General features: G+C 41.0%; 1 protein-coding gene across 2 annotated transcripts in view; it reads left to right on the top strand.

Moving 5' to 3' along the window:
* The first annotated feature begins 6,295 nt into the window (after positions 1–6,295).
* The window catches only part of prkd1 (protein kinase D1), a 56,325-nt gene continuing 43,901 nt past the window's right edge, over positions 6,296–18,719 (top strand). Inside the window, exon 1 of one of the 2 annotated variants that reach the window (XM_031828716.1) lies at positions 6,296–6,855. In XM_031828716.1, the coding sequence (XP_031684576.1) occupies positions 6,649–6,855 (207 nt within the window). In that variant the 5' untranslated portion in view covers positions 6,296–6,648. The remainder of the gene's footprint in view (positions 6,856–18,719) is intronic. The other variant, XM_020487770.2, reaches the window with a different exon arrangement.

Consider the following 18,719-nt stretch of genomic DNA (forward strand, 5'->3'; position numbering starts at 1 on the left):
TGGCCAGTCCTCTTCTGGCTGTGCCGGGTGGAGATTATAACAGAACATGGCCAAGATGTTCAAATGTTCATAAATGACCAGCATGGTCAAATAATAATAATCACAGTAGTTGTCGAGGGTGCAGCAAGTCAGCACCTCAGGAGTAAATGTCAGTTGGCTTTTCATACCCGATCACTACCACTCCTGCTGTCTCTAGAGAGTTGAAAACAGCAGGTCTGGGACAGGTAGCGCATCTGGTGAACAGGTCAGGATTCCATAGCTGCAGGCAGAACAGTTGAAACTGGAGCAGCAGCACGGCCAGAATGACACAAATATTAATTGTCACAAAGTCTGCTGCCTCAGTTTGTATGATGGCAATTTGCATATACTCCAGAATGTTATGAAGAGTGATCAGATTAATTGCAAAGTCCCTCTTTGCCATGCAAATGAACTAAATCCCCCCCAAAATATTTCCACTGCATTTCAGCCCTGCCACAAAAGGACCAGCTGACATCATGTCAGTGATTCTCTTGTTAACACAGGTGTGAGTGTTGACGAGGACAAGGCTGGAGATTACTCTGTCATGCTCATTGAGTTCGAATAACAGACTGGAAGCTTCAAAAGGAGGGTGGTGCTTGGAATCATTGTTCTTCCTCTGTCAACCATGGTTACCTGCAAGGAAACACGTGCCGTCATCATTGCTTTGCACAAAAAGGCCTTAACAGGCAAGGATATTGCTGCCCATAAGATTGCACCTAAATCAACCATTTATCGGATCATCAAGAACTTCAAGGAGAGCGGTTCAATTGTTGTGAAGAAGGCTTCAGGGCGCCCAAGAAAGTCCAGCAAGCGCCATGACCGTCTCCTAAAGTTGATTAAGCTGCAGGATTGGGGCACCACCAGTACAGAGCTTGCTCAGGAATGGCAGAAGGCAGGTGGGAGTGCATCTGCACGCACAGTGAGGCAAAGACTTTTGGAGGATGGCCTGGTGTTAAGAAGGGCAGCAAAGAAGCCACTTCTCTCCAGGAAAAACATCCCCTTTCCGATTGTTTGGGGCATCCGGAAAAAAGCTTGTCCGGAGAAAGCCTCCTGAGAACATTCATGTGTGGGGTTGCTTCACAGTCACCCCTTTTAGATTTGTGTGTATTAAGTAGTTGTTGGGGAATTGTTAGATTACTTGCTAGATATTACCGCTCTGTCAGAACCAGAAACACAAGCATTTCACTACACTCGCATTAAAATCTGCTAACCATGTGTATGTGACCAAAACAATTGGATTTGATTTAAGTGTGAGAATTATACCTTGACATTCGGTCTCAATTTTTCTCACAGGACCTCCTATATGTGCACATCTTTTATGGGCTGAATAGAAAGGGACATCTGTTACAAAACACCAGAAAGTGTAATGACATTCGGCAATTGTCATTGGATCTCCAGTCTCCACTCTTGAATTAATTGATGCGTCTTCCTGACCCACTTGTCATCTCCGATAGAGCTACACAAAAAAATGGGAATTAACTAAATGTATCTGTTGTGATTTCTTTATGCCTTAATCAGGTACAGTACGAGCTGCCCCCAAAATACCCCAAGCTGATATGTTGTAAAAGCAGATATCTGCTGTTGTAACTGTATTACAGCTGAAGCACTAATGTGTATAAGGTTGAAGCGTAGGAGGAAAAGCATCAGCTGTCCTCTCGCTCTCCTAGCAACCATTAGTCTGGAGCACCCCAGCCTGTTACCAACATGCCAGCACACATGCTGCTCTAGGAACACTGTTTAGCAAACCCACAGAATGTATTACTCTTCTAGGAACACTGTTTAGCAAACCCACAGAATGTATTACTCTTCTAGGAACAATGTTTAGCAAACCCACAGAATATATTACTCTTCTAAGATTACTGTTTAGCAAACCCACAGAATGTATCACTCTTCTAGGAACACTGTTTAACAAACCCATATAATGTATTACTCTTCTAGGAACACTGTTTAGCAAACCCATATAATGTATTACTCTTCTAGGAACACTGTTTAGCAAACCCATAGAATGTATTACTCTTCTAAGAATACTGTTTAGCAAACCCACAGAATGTATTACTCTTCTAGGAATACTGTTTAGCAAACCCACAGAATGTATTACACTTCTAGGAATACTGTTTAGCAAACCCACAGAATGTATTACTCTTCTAGGAATACTATTTAGCAAACCCACAGAATGTATTACTCTTCTAGGAACACTGTTTAGCAAACCCACAGAATGTATTACTCTTCTAAGAATACTGTTTAGCAAACCCACAGAATGTGTTACTCTTCTAAGAATACTGTTTAGCAAACCCACAGTATAAAAATAAATAACACTCTAGCCTATACAGTATATGCTCCCGACAATTGAATGGGTAAACCTAACAACCAATGTTTGGCAACGCAGTGTCATCTTCAGGGTTGAAACCCACAGTATAACACATGATATAACTAACAACAGTTTTTTTTATTTTGTAATTGCACAAATCACATAAATTGTGTGAAACATGATTAGCCTACTGGTAGATGAAATTTCATGGGAAAGATTGAACACTGTAGGCCTAATCTGTCGTGGCTAATTATAGTTGCAGCATCCAATGTATTATATATATATATATTTTATTTGTTATTTTATTTTACTGTAATGCTGTTAACTGAGATCAGTTTCCCCCTCTCCAATCACTCATATAGGAACAGCAAAGACCATCTACAGGTGTTGTTGCAGACTGAACAGGTCAGAGGTTTGGTATTTTACGTAAATCTTTGCAGCAATAAGTATATCTTACATTTGGTATGGTTACTAGAGGTCGACCGATTATGCTTTTTCAACGCCGATACCGATTATTGGAGGACCAAAAAAGCCGATACCGATTAATCGGCCGATTTTTTTATTTGTAATAATGACAATTACAACAATACTGAATGAACACTTATTTTAACTTAATATAAAACATCCACAAAATCAATTTAGCCTCAAATAAATAATGAAACATGTTCAATTTGGTTTAAATAATGCAAAAACAAAGTGTTGGAGAAGAAAGTAATATGTGCCATGTAAAAATGTGTGCCATGTAAAATCTGTGCCATGTAAAAAAGCTAACGTTCCTTGTTCAGAACATGAGAACATATGAAAGTTGGTGGTTCCTTTTAACGTGAGACTTCAATATTCCAAGGTAAGAGGTTTTAGTTAATATAGTATTTATAGGACTATTTCTCTCTATACCATTTGTATTTCATATACCTTTGACTATTGGATGTTCTTATAGGCACTATAGTAATGCCAGTGTAACAGTTTAGCTTCCGTCCCCCTCCTTGCCCCTACCTGGGCTCGAACCAGGAACACATTGACAACAGCCACACTCGAAGCATCATTACCCATCGCTCCACAAAAGCCGCGGCCCTTGCAGCGCAAGGGGAATAACTACTCCAAATCTAAAAGCGAGTGACGTTTGAAACAGTATTACCGCACACCCAGCTAACTAGCTAGCCATTTCACATTGGTTACACCAGCCATTAGGCTGATAGGCTTGAAGTCATAAACAGCGCTGTGCTTGCGAAGAGCTGCTGGCAAAACGCACGAAAGTGCTGTTTGAATGAATGATTACGGGCCTGCTGCTGCTCAGTCAGACTGCTCTATCAAATCTGACTTAATTATAACATAATAACACACAGAAATACGAGCCTTTGGTCATTAATATGATCGAATCCGGAAACTATCATTTCGAAAAAAACAAAACGTTTATTATTTCATTGAAATACGGAACCGTTCGGTATTTTATCTAACGGATGGCATCCCTAAGTCTAAATATTCTTGTTACATTGCACAACCTTCAATGTATGTCATAATTATGTAAAATTCTGGCAAATTAGTTCGCAATGAGCCAGGCAGCCCAAACTGTTGCATATACCCTGACTCTGCGTGCAATGAACGCAAGAGAAATGACACAATTTCACCTGGTTAATATTGCCTGCTAAACTGGATCAGTAGTTATAACTAGTGATTATGATTGATTGTTTTTTATAAGATAAGTTTAATGCTAGCAAGCAATTTACCTTGGCTTCTACTAGATTTGCGTAACAGGCAGGCTACTCATGGAGTGCAATGGTTAGAGCGTTGGACCAGTTAACTGTGCGGTTGCAAGATGGAAACCCCTGAGCTGACAGGGTGAAAATCTGTCGTTCTGCCCCTGAACAAGGCAGTTAACCCACAGTTCCTAGGCAGTCATTGAAAATAAGAATGTGTTCTTAACTGACTTGCCTAGTTAAATAAAAGGTATATAAAAATAAATAAATACATTTTTTAAATAATTAAATAATCTGAAATCGTTGCCCAAAAATACTGATTTCCGATTGTTATGAAAACTTGAAATCGGCCCCAATTAATCGGCCATTACGATTAATCGGTCGACCTCTACTAGAGACAGGTTACTTCAACCTCCTGTTGCACCTTCTTCGCCATGCTGTCTGTGTGAAGGGACCATTTCAGGTTATCAGGGATTGGCACAACGAGGAACTTGAAGATTTTGATGATAAGTTATGTCATCCAATTCGTATGCTATTGTATCGATAGGATAAGACATATGATAGTCTACTACTATACATCTTAATTCGTATGATATTATACGACCGCTATTCCATTCCTGATATACCCTAATGCAACGCAATGTATCATACTAATGCCATGTACAAAAATGGATGGAATTCTGTTCGCCATATGTCCTTTTTACGCAGTGTTGACCCACTACTGGTTGGACAAGTGTGTGTAACGCAAGATGGGGGAGAGCCTTTCTCTCATCAGAGATCACATTTATTTTGGGATATAACCTTTTCATTCAAAACATGAGAAACATTGTTTCAGGTGATAATAAAACATGTTTTGTTTAGTTACTTTTTCCTCAACTTGTTTGTCTGACTTCCTAGCTTACTTCCTTCCCAACTCAAGCTAGTTTACACAGAGCAACTAACGTTAGCTAGCTATCTGAAAGCTAGGCTGAACCCACTGGGAAACGTTGTTTCCAAGTCATTTCAATGAAATGGCGTTGCACTAACATGGACTAGACGTTAAATTGACGTCTGTGCCAAGTTACTGTAGCCACACCTAATAATTACCATCACAATAAACTTTTCAGAATTAAAACCATATGCTACAGTCATATAGTATAATTGTCTTGACATCCAAAGTTGTATTATTCAACATTATTATTAAAAATAGTATCCTACTCATTTATAGTAAATTCTAAGTATGCTGCATCCGTTTCGCAATGGAGCTTCGGACCAAGAGGGAGCAGCGATGCCACTCTGTTTCCGAAATTGATGACATCTGGTGCAATGCAGCAGACTGCAAAATTGGGATGCGAATGGGACATTCATTAACAAATTTACGTACCAATTGAAACGTAATGCCCTGAGACCAGGTTGGTTGAATTGCTCCTCTGATCACTTGGGCCTACTTTTTTAAACGTATACAATTAGGTTTAGGGTGTGTTCATAAATTCAATCTGGAGTGAGCTCTGGAGTTCCTCTATTCACAGCGTTGTCAGATTGTCCGTTCGTAAATTCAGTGTTTCGCTCTCGGAGCGCACACTGGACGCTCTGGCCAAGGAGTAGGGTTAATCCGAGGGTTCTGACTCACAACAGCAGTCAAGCACCCAAGCTAACTGGCTAATGTTGGCTAGCTACTTCCAGACGCAAATGAGTACACCTCACTCCATTTTACTCCCCATAGCAGAGCTGATTAGGCTGTTTTCATGTTCTCTAGAGCATTGGTGTCTGTAACTGTGCAGCTGGCAACAATTTAATTACACTTTTCCCAGACGTTTACTGATACCGGCCACATTCAACTGTGGTTGAGCGTTCATAAATTCAGCTATTCTGCGCTCTGGCACACTCAGACGAGAGTGCTCTGAAATCGGAGTAGATAGCCAGTTTGAATTTACGAACGCACACTCAATTAGCCATACTTTGAATCTTGAGCTTTTTGGTTCCTAAACGAGGTTGTCAAATTGCCTTATCCATAAAATGTACTTCTTTATTTGTCTCTAACAGAATGGAAGTATAGTTGGTGGAAAATTATATTTTAATTGAGTCAATATTTCGGATGTTTGGCAGGATAGCCCAGTGGTACCCAAGCTTAATAAACGTTCGATAAGAAAGCATGAGGGGAAGGCCTACCCTCAATTTCGCTCCTCGTCACCGCTCAGCTGTCCATTCTTCTCCCACCACCCTGTCTCAATGATGAGAGCTATTGCCACGTTAATGTCCTAGTAGGAACTACGAAACTCAAAACATGTATGACTTGCTAACTGGTGGAACACGGCAAGTGTACCACCAGTTAGCAAGTAGGCCATTTCAGAGTTCCAACTAGCACATGAACACGGCATAACATCAGCCATCCAGGCAGGAGGCGGGCTCTGATTACATCCGAACGTTCAAGCGTAACTGACGTATATGGCTTCATCATTATCGTATTTCACCGCTCAAAATATGATATTTTTCAACATTTCTTTGGTTTCTATCATTCGTTTTATTAGGCTAATAATCTCTCGTCATCATTTGTTATTCATGACACGATCGGAGATTTGAAGTTGTGGTTTGATATTCAAAACAGGCGTCTGTTTTGCGGTTAGACAAGTAGATTTACTCACCTACAGTATGTCGAGTCTGTATTGTTTTGACTCTCGAGAGATAAATATGAGTGCTCCGCCGGTGATCCGACCGCCGAGTCCCCTGTCCTCCGTGTCCAATGGCATCTCTTTCCAGATCCAGATCGGGCTGAGCCGCGAGCCCGTTCTGTTGGACTCTGTCGACTTCAGTCTCGCTCAAGTCCGGGAGATGGCATGTTACATCGTGGACCAGAAGGTAACTACAGTATATCCTATCACTTCTGTAATGCCATCCTTATAATTTAATTAGTTTAAATTAAGCACAGATATAGTTCTTAGTGATTTATAAACTTTTGCACACATGTTTGCATTCGGGTATTAGGTATTTAGTTTACTGTAAGGCGTGACACAATCCATATGGGATTGATAATTAGGCTATGTCTGACCCATACAGTAAATTAGGTCTGAACTAAAAAATTTCAATCCATTTTTCTGTTGCACGCAATTAGCAACTCAGAAAAGTCCTTGATTTCACATTCAATCATTTATTCCAACAAGCAGGACAACAGTTCTATAAGTTACTGTATTTATTGATAATGGAAAGATGTAGGCCTAACAAATGTGGGATCACGTAGAGAAAGGAAAAGTTCAACATAAACTAATGAAATAGAGAATCCACATATTTAATAAAGTTGTAGTTGATCACTTATCAACAACATGGGAACTACACCATCCTTTCCCTATAATCATCAGGCCTGTAGCCTATACAGTGTATGCATGACCATCTAGAAAAAATAAAAACTGATGTTTTATTGGCACACACTGGATAGGTGCAGTAAAATGTGTTGTTTTACAGGGTCAGCAATAGTACAGCGCCTCATGAGCAAATTAGGAGTAAGTGCCTTGCTCAAGGGCACATCGACAGATTTTTCACCTTGTGGGCTTGAGTATTTGAACTAGCGACTTTTTGGTTACTGGCCGAACGCTCTAACACTTAGGCTGCGGCTGGTGGCCTATAGGCAGGTAGCGTATCAGTTAGGATAGTTGGGCCAGTTACCGAAAGGTCGCTGGTTTGAATCCCCAAGCCAACTAGGTGAAAAATCTGTCTGTGCCCTTGAGCAAGGCACTAAACCCTAATTGCGCCTGTAAGTTGCTCTGAATAGGAGTGTCTGCTAAATAACTAAAATGTATTTGCAAAATGTAAGTCTTAGGTAATATTAACCCCTTTCATATCTAAACATAAACCTGTCTTCTTTACCATTCCGTCTTCGTTATACTGAATTTAGTTCATATCTGAAAGGGGCAAGGGTTAAAAAACACGGTACCTTAAATCCAAAATTGAAAATTATATCTCAGACAGTTTTATGTAGGCTTACATATGTTGTAACTTCATAGATTCATTTGTGGATAACATCTTGATAGTCTCACTTCATTTGTTTATTTCCGTTTCAACATGATCATGTTTCCACAGGTCTCCCCAGGTTATTCTAATTGGTATTATACGTTTTGGGTGATACATACAAAGTGCCAGGGTTGCACTTCTGTCATCCCTTCTATCATCCTATTGGTGTGTGAGGGTAAATGAGATTGTTCTTAATTAAGTAACGAACAGCTCCTATATGAACTACAGGTATAGGAGGCTATACCTCAACACCTTGTAGACAAATTTTATCACAGAGAGAGGATATCTTGTGTATAGCTGCTCAGAACACTTAACACTTTAAATAGTACGAAGTGAAATCTTTAATTTGTGTGTGGGTGTGTTTGTTTGCGTATATGCTGTGTAAAGTGAGACAGCTAGACTGTGAGGATGACGAGAAAATGAGTTTGATTTATACAGCAGCATATCCTGGATGGAATGAGTCAACTTGATAGAAGTTAGGATTTGTCCCTAAACCTTATGATAAAGTGGCTAGAATTAGATTAGTCATCTAATTGCAACTTTACTGAAAGCTAGTTTGGCATGATGATTGCACTTTCTAGGCTAAATTAACTCTTTGAATATGCAGTAGTTGCATCACGTTTGACAGCTTCAATGTCCAATCAAAGTGTAGAGTACTACTCTGAGAGTTCTCTGGGTCTTCTTTGGGTCTTCATTGTGCTGATTAGAATTCCTGTTTTAGATCAAAGTCAGCGGCGGCCAGCCCATTAAGGCGTTAGTAACGGCTCCCCAATTGTGATTTCTTTGTATATATAATCACTACCATTAAAAAGTATGGGGTCACTTAGAAATGTCCTTGTTTTTGAAAGAAAAGCACATTTTTTGTCCAATAAAATAACATCAAATTGATCAGAAATACTGTGTAGACATGGTTAATGTTGTAAATTACTATTGTAGCTGGAAACGGCTGATTTATTAAATGGAATATCTACATAGGCGTACAGAGGCCCATAATCAGCAACCATCACTCCTGTGTTCCAATGGCACATTGTGTTAGCTAATCCAAGTTTATAATTTTAAAAGACTAATTGATCATTAGTAAACCCCTTTGCAATTATGTTAGCACAGCTGAAAACCTTTGTGCTACTTAAAGAAGCAATAGAACTGGCCTTCTTTAGAAGTATCTGGAGCATCAGCATTTTTGGGTTCGATTACAGGATCAAAATGGCCAGACTGGTGTTTGTCAGCTGCCAGTTGAGGACTTGGGATGCATCTGTTTCTCAAACTAGACCCTCTAATGTGCTTGTCCTCTTCCTCAGTTGTGCACCAGGGCCTCCCACTCCCACTAAGTTGACTGTGCCTTTAAACAGCTTGGAAAATTCCAGAAAATTATGTCATAGCGTTAGAAGCTTCTGATAGGCTAATTGACATAATTTGAGTCAATTGGAGGTGTACCTGTGGATGTATTTCAAGGCCTACCTTCAAACCCAGTGCCTCTTTGCTTGACATCATGGGAAAATCAAAAGAAATCAGCCAAGACCTTAGAAAACACATTGTGGACCTCCACAAGTCTGGTTCATCCTTGGGAGCAATTTCCAAACGCCTGAAGGTACCACGTTCATCTGTACAAACAATAGTATGCAAGTATAAACACCATGGGACCACGCAGCCATCATATCGCTCAGGAAGGGTACGCATTCTGTCTCCTAGAGATGAACGCACTTTGGTATGAAAAGTGCAAATCAATCCCAGAACAACCGCAAAGGACCATGTGAAGATGCTGGAGGAAATAGGTACTAAAGTATCTACATCCACAATTAAACGAGTCCTATATCGACATCACCTGAAAGGCCGCTCAGCAAGGAAGAAGCCACTGCTCCAAAACCGCAATTAAAAAACCAGACTACGGTTTGCAACTGCACATAGGGACAAAGATCGTACTTTTTGGAGAAATATCTTCTGGTCTGATGAAACAAAACTAGAACTGTTTGGCCTAAATGACCATTGTTATGTTTGGAGGAAAAAGGGGGATGCTTGCAAGCCAAAGAACACCATCCCAACCGTGAAGCACGGTGGTGGCAGCATCATGTTGTGGGGGTGCTTTGCTGCAGGAGGGACTGGTTTCACTTCACAAAATAGATGGCATCATGAGGGAGGGAAAATTATGTGGATATATTGAAGCAACTTCTCAAGATATCTGTCAGGAAGTTAAAGCTTGGTTACAAATGGGTCTTCCAAATGGACATCACAAAGCCCTGACCTCAATCCTATAGAAAATTTGTGGGCAGAACTGAAAAGCATGTGCGAGCTAGGAGGCCTACAAACCTGACTCAGTTACACCAGCTCTGTCAGGAGGAATTGGCCAATTTATTGTGGGATGCTTGTGGAAGGCTGCCCGAAACGTTTTACCCAAGTTAAACTATTTAAAGGCAATGCTACTAAATACCATACAAATATTGAGTGTATATATACACTTCTGACCCACTGGGAATGTGATGAAAGAAAGAAATGCTGAAATAAGTCATTCTCTCTACTATTATTCTGACATTTCACATTCTTAAAATAAATTGGTGATCCTAACTGACCTAAGACAGGGAATTTTTACTAGGATTAAATGTCAGGAATTGTTTAACTGAGTTTAAATGTATTTGGCTAAGGTGTATGTAAACTTCTTACTAGATATTCCATAAAAGCCGTTCCCAGCTACAATAGTCATTTACAGTATTAACAATGTCTACACTGTATTGTACTCCTCAATGCCATTGGAAAAATCCCGGGACATATTCATATGTCTGTGCTAGCAAACAGTCCTGTAGCTTAGCATCTGCTTCATCTGACCACTTTTTATTGACTGAGTCACTGGTGCTTCCTGCTTTAGTTTTTGCTTGTAAGCAGGGATCAGGAGGATAGAATTATGGTCAGATTTGCAAAATGGAGGGCGAGGGAGAGCTTTGTATGCGTCTCTGTGTGTGGAGTAAAGGTGGTCTCAAGGTTTTATCCCTCTGGTTGCACATTTAACATGCTGGTAGAAATGAGGTAAAACTGATTTAAGTTTCCCTGGATTAATGTCCACAGCCGCTAGGAGCACCGCCTCTGAATGAGCGTTTTCCGTTTTGCTTATGGCGGAATACAGCTCATTGAGTGTGGCTTTAGTTTCAGCATCAGTTTGGTATTGGTATTTATTTTTTGGTATTTTATTAGGATCCCCATTAGCTGTTGCAAAAGCAGCAGCTACTCTTCCTGGGGTCCACACAAAACATGAAACATAATGACATAATACAGACAAGAACAGCTCAAGGACAAACTACATCCTTAAAAAGGCACACGTAGCTTACATATCAATGCATTCACAAACTATCTAATAGGTCAAATAAGGGAGAGGTGTTGTGCTGTGAGGTGTTGCTTTATCTGTTTTTTAAAACCAGGTTTGCTGTTTATTTGAGCAATATGAGATGGAATGAAGTTCCATGCAATAAGGGCTATATATAATACTGTACGCTTTCTTGAATTTGTTTTCGATTTGGGGACTGTGAAAAGACCCCTGGTGGCATGTCAGGTGAGATAAGTGTGTGTCAGATCTGTGTGTAAGTTGACTATGCAAACAATTTGGTATTTTCAACACAATGTTTCTTATAAAAAGAAGTGATGCAGTCAGTCTCTCCTCAACTCTTAGCCAAGAGAGACTGGCATGCATAGTATTTATATCAGCCCTCTGATTACAATGAAGAGCAGAACGTGCCGTTCTAGGCCAGCTGCAGCTTAACTAGGTCTTTCCTTGCAGCGCTGGACCACACGACTGGACAATAATCAAGATTAGACAACTAGAGCCTGCAGAAATTGCTTTTTGGAGTGTGGTGTCAAAAAAAGCAGAGCATCTCTTTATTACGGCCAGACCTCTCCCCATCTTTATAACCATTGAATTTATATGTTTTGACCATGACAGTTTACAATCTAAGGTAACGCCAAGTAATTTAGTCTCCTCAACTTGTTCAACAGCCACAACATTCATTACCAGATTCAGCTGAGGTCTAGAACTTAAGGAAGAATTTGTACCAAATACAAAGCTCTCAGTTTTAGAGATGTTCAGGACCACTCTTCCTGGAGTGTACTACCTGTGGTTGCCACTGGAGAGCACCCTTGGGTTTCCTCTAGTATCCAGGTGACCCTAATTGGATTTATTGGGATCACCTGCTGGATGACTATTTTGGTTGCTCTGTGGACTGGGCCAGTTGCTCAGGTCTCATGTTTTGTTCAGTGTTTTCATGTGCCCTTGCTTTGTTGTTTTGCTATGGAGACCTTAAGTCAATATTCTGGATTTACCCTTACCTCTGCCTGCTGTGTTTCTCTGCGCCTGGGTCCAAGTTCGTACTAGCACTATTGTCACACTGGTCACCCATTCCAGAACAGAGTGCAACTCTTTGTTAAGGGTTTCAGTGACTTCATTAGCTGTGGTTGCTGATGAGTATATGGTTGAATCATCAGCATACATGACGCACATGCTGTGTTTAATGCCAGTGGCAGCTCATTGGTTAAAAATAGAAAAGAGTTGAGTGCCCAGAGAGTTGCCCTGCGCTACACCACAATTGACATGTTTGACATTAGAGAAGCTTCCATTAAAGAAAACCCTTTGATTACTATTAGATAGATAGCTCTGAATCCACAATATGGCAGAGGTTGAAAAGCAATAACACACGTTTTTTCAACAACAGGTTATGGTCAATAATATCAAAGACTGCACTGAAATCTAACAGTACAGCTCCCACAATCTTATTATCAATTTCTTTCAACCAATCATCAGTCATTTGTGTCAGTGCAGTACATGTTGAGTGCCCTTCTCTATAAGCATGCTAAATGTCTGTTCTTAATTTGTTTGCAGAAAAATAGTATTGTATTTGATCAACACAATTTTATCCAACAGTTTGCTAAGAACTGGCAGCAAGCTTATTGGTCTACTGTTAAAACCAGTAAAGACCGCTTTACCACTCTTGGGTAGCAGACTTACTTTGGCTTCCCTCCAGGGAGGTAAATAGACAGCTATGAAGAAAATAGATGAAAACTCTTGGTAAATAGTGTGGTCTACAGCTTATCATGCAATGCTCTACCTCGGGCGAGCAAAACCTTGAGACTTCCTTAGACATCGTGCAACAGCTGTTGTTTACATATACATAGACCTCCACCCCTTGTCTTACTAGAGGCTACTGTTCTATCCTGTCGATACAGTGTATAACCCGCCAGCTGTATGTTATTCATGTCATCGTTGTGCCACGACTCGGTGAAACATAAGATATTACAGTTTTTAATGTCCTGTTGGTAGGATATGCGTGCTTGTAGTTAGTCTATTTTATTATCCAGAGATTGTACGTTGGCTAATAGGACCGATGGTAAAGAAAAATTACCCACTCGCCACCGGATCCTCACAAGGCACCCTGACCTTCGTCCTCAATGTAAGGGATTTCCTCCTCTTCTTCTGAAGAGGAGAGGCGAGAAGGATCGGAGGACCAATATGCGGCGTGGTAAGTGTCCATGGTTCTTTTAATAAGAAATACTACACATGAACACGACTGAAATACAAAAACAATAAATGTGGAACGAATGAAACCCAAAACAGTACCGTGTAGTGAAAAACACAGACACGGAAACAAACACCCAACAACAAACAGTGAAACCCAGGCTACCTAAGTATGATTCTCAATCAGAGACAACTAATGACACCTGCCTCTGATTGAGAACCATACTAGGCCGAAACATAGAAATCTCCAAATCATAGAAAAACAAACATAGACTGCCCACCCCAACTCACGCCCTGACCATACTAAATAATGACAAAACAAAGGAAATAAAGGTCAGAACGTGACACTCAATATCTACGTCTCTTTCTCCTGCGAATCAAATCAAATGTATTTATATAGCCCTTCGTACATCAGCTGATATCTCAAAGTGCTGTACAGAAACCCAGCCTAAAACCCAAAACAGCAAGCAATGCAGGTGTTGAAGCACGTTGGCTAGGAAAAACTCCCTAGAAAGGCCAAAACCCAAATCCCTCTCATCCGACTCGTTAAAGAAAAAATCTTCTTTCAATACGAGGTGAGTATTCGCTGTGCTCATTTATAGAAGCTCTTTTTGGTCATAAGAGACGGTGGCAGAAACATTATGTACAAAATAAGTTGCAAATAATGCGGAAAAACTATAAAATGGCAGCCATTCTCCCCAGCGCCATTTTCAAACAAGTATTCCACCCCTACCTTGTCACAACACATCTGATTGGCTCAAACTCATTAAGAAGGAACTAAATTGCACAAATGTACTTTTAGCAAGGCACACCTGTTAATTGAAATGCATTCCAGGTGACTACCTCATGAATATGATTGAGAGGATGCCAAGAGTGTGCAAGCTGTCGTCATGGCAAAGGGTGGCTACTTTGAAGAATCTCAAATATAAAATATATTTTGATTTGTTTAACAGTTTTTTTGGTTACTACATGATTTTATATGTGTTATTTTATAGTTTTGATGTCTTCACTACCAATCTCCCGAGGGGTCTAAGGCCCTGCGTCTTAATGCAAGAGCTATCATTACAGTCCCTGGTTCGAATCCAGGCTGTATCCCATCCGGCCGCGATTGGGAGTCCCATGGGGCGGTGCACAATTCTCCCAGGTTTGGCAGGGTAAGCCGTCATTGAAAAATAAAAATGTGTTCTTAACTTGCCTAGTTAAATCAAGGTTAAATTTTAAAAATGTAAAAATAAATACGAAAATTATACAATGTAGAAAATAGTAAAAATAAAGAAACCTCTGGCAAAGGTAACAGCATGGAGTCTTTTCCTGTAATGTTTGACACGGTTAACCTAATTTTGCACGCCCAATTTTTCAGTTTTTGATTTGTTAAAAAAGTTTGAAATATCCAATAAATGTCGTTCCACTTCATGATTGTGTCCCACTTGTTGTTGATTCTTCACAAAAAAATACAGTTTTATATCTTTATGTTTGAAGCCTGAAATGTGGTCAAAGGTCGCAAAGTTCAAGGGGGCCGAATACTTTCGCAAGGCACTGTACAGGCAGTTAGAAAAGCCAAGGCTAGCATTTTCAAGCAGAAATGTGCTTCCTGCAACACTAACTCAAAAAAGTTCTGGGACACTGTAAAGTCCATGGGGAATAAGAACACCTACTCCCAGCTGCCCACTGCACTGAAGATAGGAAACACTGTCACCACTGATAAATCCACCATAATTGAGAATTTCAATAAGCATTTTTCTACGGCTGGCCATGCTTTCCACCTGGCTACTCCTACCCCGGTCAACAGCACTGCACCCCCCACAGCAACTCGCCCAAGCCTTCCCCATTTCTCCTTCTCCCAAATCCAGTCAGCTGATGCTCTGAAAGAGCTGCAAAATCTGGACCCCTACAAATCAGTCGGGCTAGACAATCTGGACCCTTTCTTTCTAAAATTATCTGCCGAAATTGTTGCCACCCCTATTACTAGCCTGTTCAACCACTCTTTCCTGTCGTCTGAGATTCCCAAAGATTGGAAAGCAGCTGCGGTCATCCCCCTCTTCAAAGGGGGGGACACTCTTGACCCAAACTGCTACAGACCTATATCTATCCTACCATGCCTTTCTAAGGTCTTCGAAAGCCAAGTCAACAAACAGATTACCGACCATTTCGAATCTCACCATACCTTCTCTGCTATGCAATCTGGTTTCAGAGCTGGTCATGGGTGCACCTCAGCCACGCTCAAGGTCCTAAACGATATCTTAACCGCCATCGATAAGAAACATTACTGTGCAGCCATATTCATTGATCTGTCTAAGGCTTTCGACTCTGTCAATCACCACATCCTCATCGGCAGACTCGACAGCCTTGGTTTCTCAAATGATTGCCTCGCCTGGTTCACCAACTACTTCTCTGATAGAGTTCAGTGTGTCAAATCGGAGGGTCTGCTGTCCGGACCTCAATTCTTGGACCGACTCTCTTGTCTGTATACATCAATGATGTCGCTCTTGCTGCTGGTGAGTCTCTGATCCATCTCTACGCAGACGACACCATTCTGTATACTTCTGGCCCTTCTTTGGACACTGTGTTAACAACCCTCCAGGCAAGCTTCAATGCCATACAACTCTCCTTCCGTGGCCTCCAATTGCTCTTAAATACAAGTAAAACTAAATGCATGCTCTTCAACCGATCGCTACCTGCACCTGCCCGCCTGTCCAACATCACTACTCTTGACGGCTCTGACTTAGAATACGTGGACAACTACAAATACTTAGGTGTCTGGTTAGACTGTAAACTCTCCTTCCAGACCCATACCAAACATCTCCAATCCAAAGTTGAATCTAGAATTGGCTTCCTATTTCGCAACAAAGCATCCTTCACTCATGCTGCCAAACATACCCTTGTAAAACTGACCATCCTACCAATCCTCGACTTCAGCGATGTCATTTACAAAATAGCCTCCAATACCCTACTCAACAAATTGGATGCAGTCTATCACAGTGCAATCCGTTTTGTCACCAAAGCCCCATATACTACCCACCATTGCGACCTGTACGCTCTCGTTGGCTGGCCCTCGCTTCATACTCGTCACCAAACCCACTGGCTCCATGTCATCTACAAGACCCTACTAGGTAAAGTCCCCCCTTATCTCAGCTCGCTGGTCACCATAGCATCTCCCACCTGTAGCACAAGCTCCAGCAGGTATATCTCTCTAGTCACCCCCAAAACCAATTCTTTCTTTGGCCGCCTCTCCTTCCAGTTCTCTGCTGCCAATGACTGGAACGAACTACAAAAATCTCTGAAACTGGAAACACATCTCCCTCACTAGCTTTAAGCACCAACTGTCAGAGCAGCTCACAGATTACTGCACCTGTACATAGCCCACCTATAATTTAGCCCAAACAACTACCTCTTTCCCTACTGTATTTCATTTATTTATTTATTTATTTTGCTCCTTTGCACCCCATTATTTTTATTTCTACTTTGCACATTCTTCCACTGCAAATCTACCATTCCAGTGTTTTACTTGCTATACTCTGTGTCGTTGTATGTGTCGAACTGCTTTGCTTTAACTTGGCCTGGTCGCAATTGTAAATGAGAACTTGTTCTCAACTTGCCTACCTGGTTAAATAAAGGTGAAATAAAAAATAAAATTATTGGGTTTGCACTTATCAACTGCCCTCTTCAATTCAGCCCACAGGTTTTTGATTGGATTGAGGTATGTTTCGGGTCATTGTCTTGTTGGAAAGTCCACCTACGGCCAAGTCCAGCCTTCTAGTAGAGGCAACCAGATTGTCAGCCAAAATTGCCTGATACTTGGTCAAATTCATTATGCCATCAATCTTAACCAGAGCCACAGGACCTCTGGAATTAAAATAGCCCCAAAACATCACTGACCCACCACCATATTTCACCATGGGTATGAGGGGCCTCTCCTTGTATGCATCTCTGTTTCGACGTCAAACATACCGATGCTGTATCTGACCAAAATGTTCAATTTTGGTCTCATCTGACCAGAGCACCTTATTCCAGTCATAATTTAAATGACGTTTGGCAAACTCCAAGCGCTTGCGTCTGTGTCTTGGGGTGAGAAAGGGCTTTCTTCTGGAAGGTGGCGTCTGATGGTGCTTTTTGAAACCTGGTGACCCCAAGACGCCACCAAGGCCTGCAAATCTTTCACAGTGATTCTTGGGGATTTTGTTTCTTCTCTCACGATCCTCCTCCCTATCCTGGGGGGCAAAATGCATTTGCGTCCTCTACCCATGAGGTTTTCAACTGTTCCATATCTTTTGAATTTTAAATAATTGCCCTGACAGTGCTCAGGGGTATATTCAATCGTTTGTGGATCTTCTTGTAGCCAATACCAGATTTAGCCTCAAGTAAATAATGAAACATATTCAATTTGGTTTAAATAATGCAAAAACAAAGTGTTGGAGAAGAAAGTAAAAGTGCAACATGTGCTATGTAAGAAAGCTAACGTTTCAGTTCCTTGCTCAGAACATGAGAACATATGAAAGCTGGTGGTTCCTTTTAACATGAGTCTTCAATATTCCCAGGTAAGACGTTTTAGGTTGTAGTTATTATAGGAATTATAGGACTATTTCCCTCTATACCATTTGTATTTCATTAACCTTTGACTGTTGGATGTTCTTATATGCACTTTAGTATTGCCAGTGTAACAGTATAGCTTCCGTCCCTCTCCTCGCTACTCCCTGGGCTCAAATCAGCAACACAACGACAACAGCCACCATCCAAGCAGACATTACCCATGCAGAGCAAGGGAAACAACCACTGCAAGGCTCAGAGCGAGTGACGTTTGAAACGCTATTAGCGCGCGCTAACTAGCTAGCCATTTCACTTCGGTTACACCAGCCTCATCTCGGGAGTTGATAGGCTTGAAGTCATAAACAGCGCAATGCTTGGCACAACGAAGAGCTGCTGGCAAAATGCACGAAAGTGCTGTTTCAATGAATGTTTACGCACCTGCTTCTGCCTACCACTGCTCAGTCAGATACTTAGATACTTGTATGCTTGTATGCTCAGTCAGATTATATGCAACGCAGGACACGCTAGATAATATCTAATATCATCAACCATGTGTAGTTAACTAGTGATTATGATTTATTGTTTTTTATAAGATAAGTTTAATGCTAGCTAGCAACTTACCTTGGCTTACTGCATTCGCGTAACAGTCTCCTTGTGGAGTGCAACGAGAGAGAGGCAGGTCGTTATTGCGTTGGACTAGTTATCT

This window comes from Oncorhynchus kisutch, linkage group LG7 (assembly GCF_002021735.2).
Source record: "Oncorhynchus kisutch isolate 150728-3 linkage group LG7, Okis_V2, whole genome shotgun sequence".
NCBI lineage: Eukaryota > Metazoa > Chordata > Actinopteri > Salmoniformes > Salmonidae > Oncorhynchus > Oncorhynchus kisutch.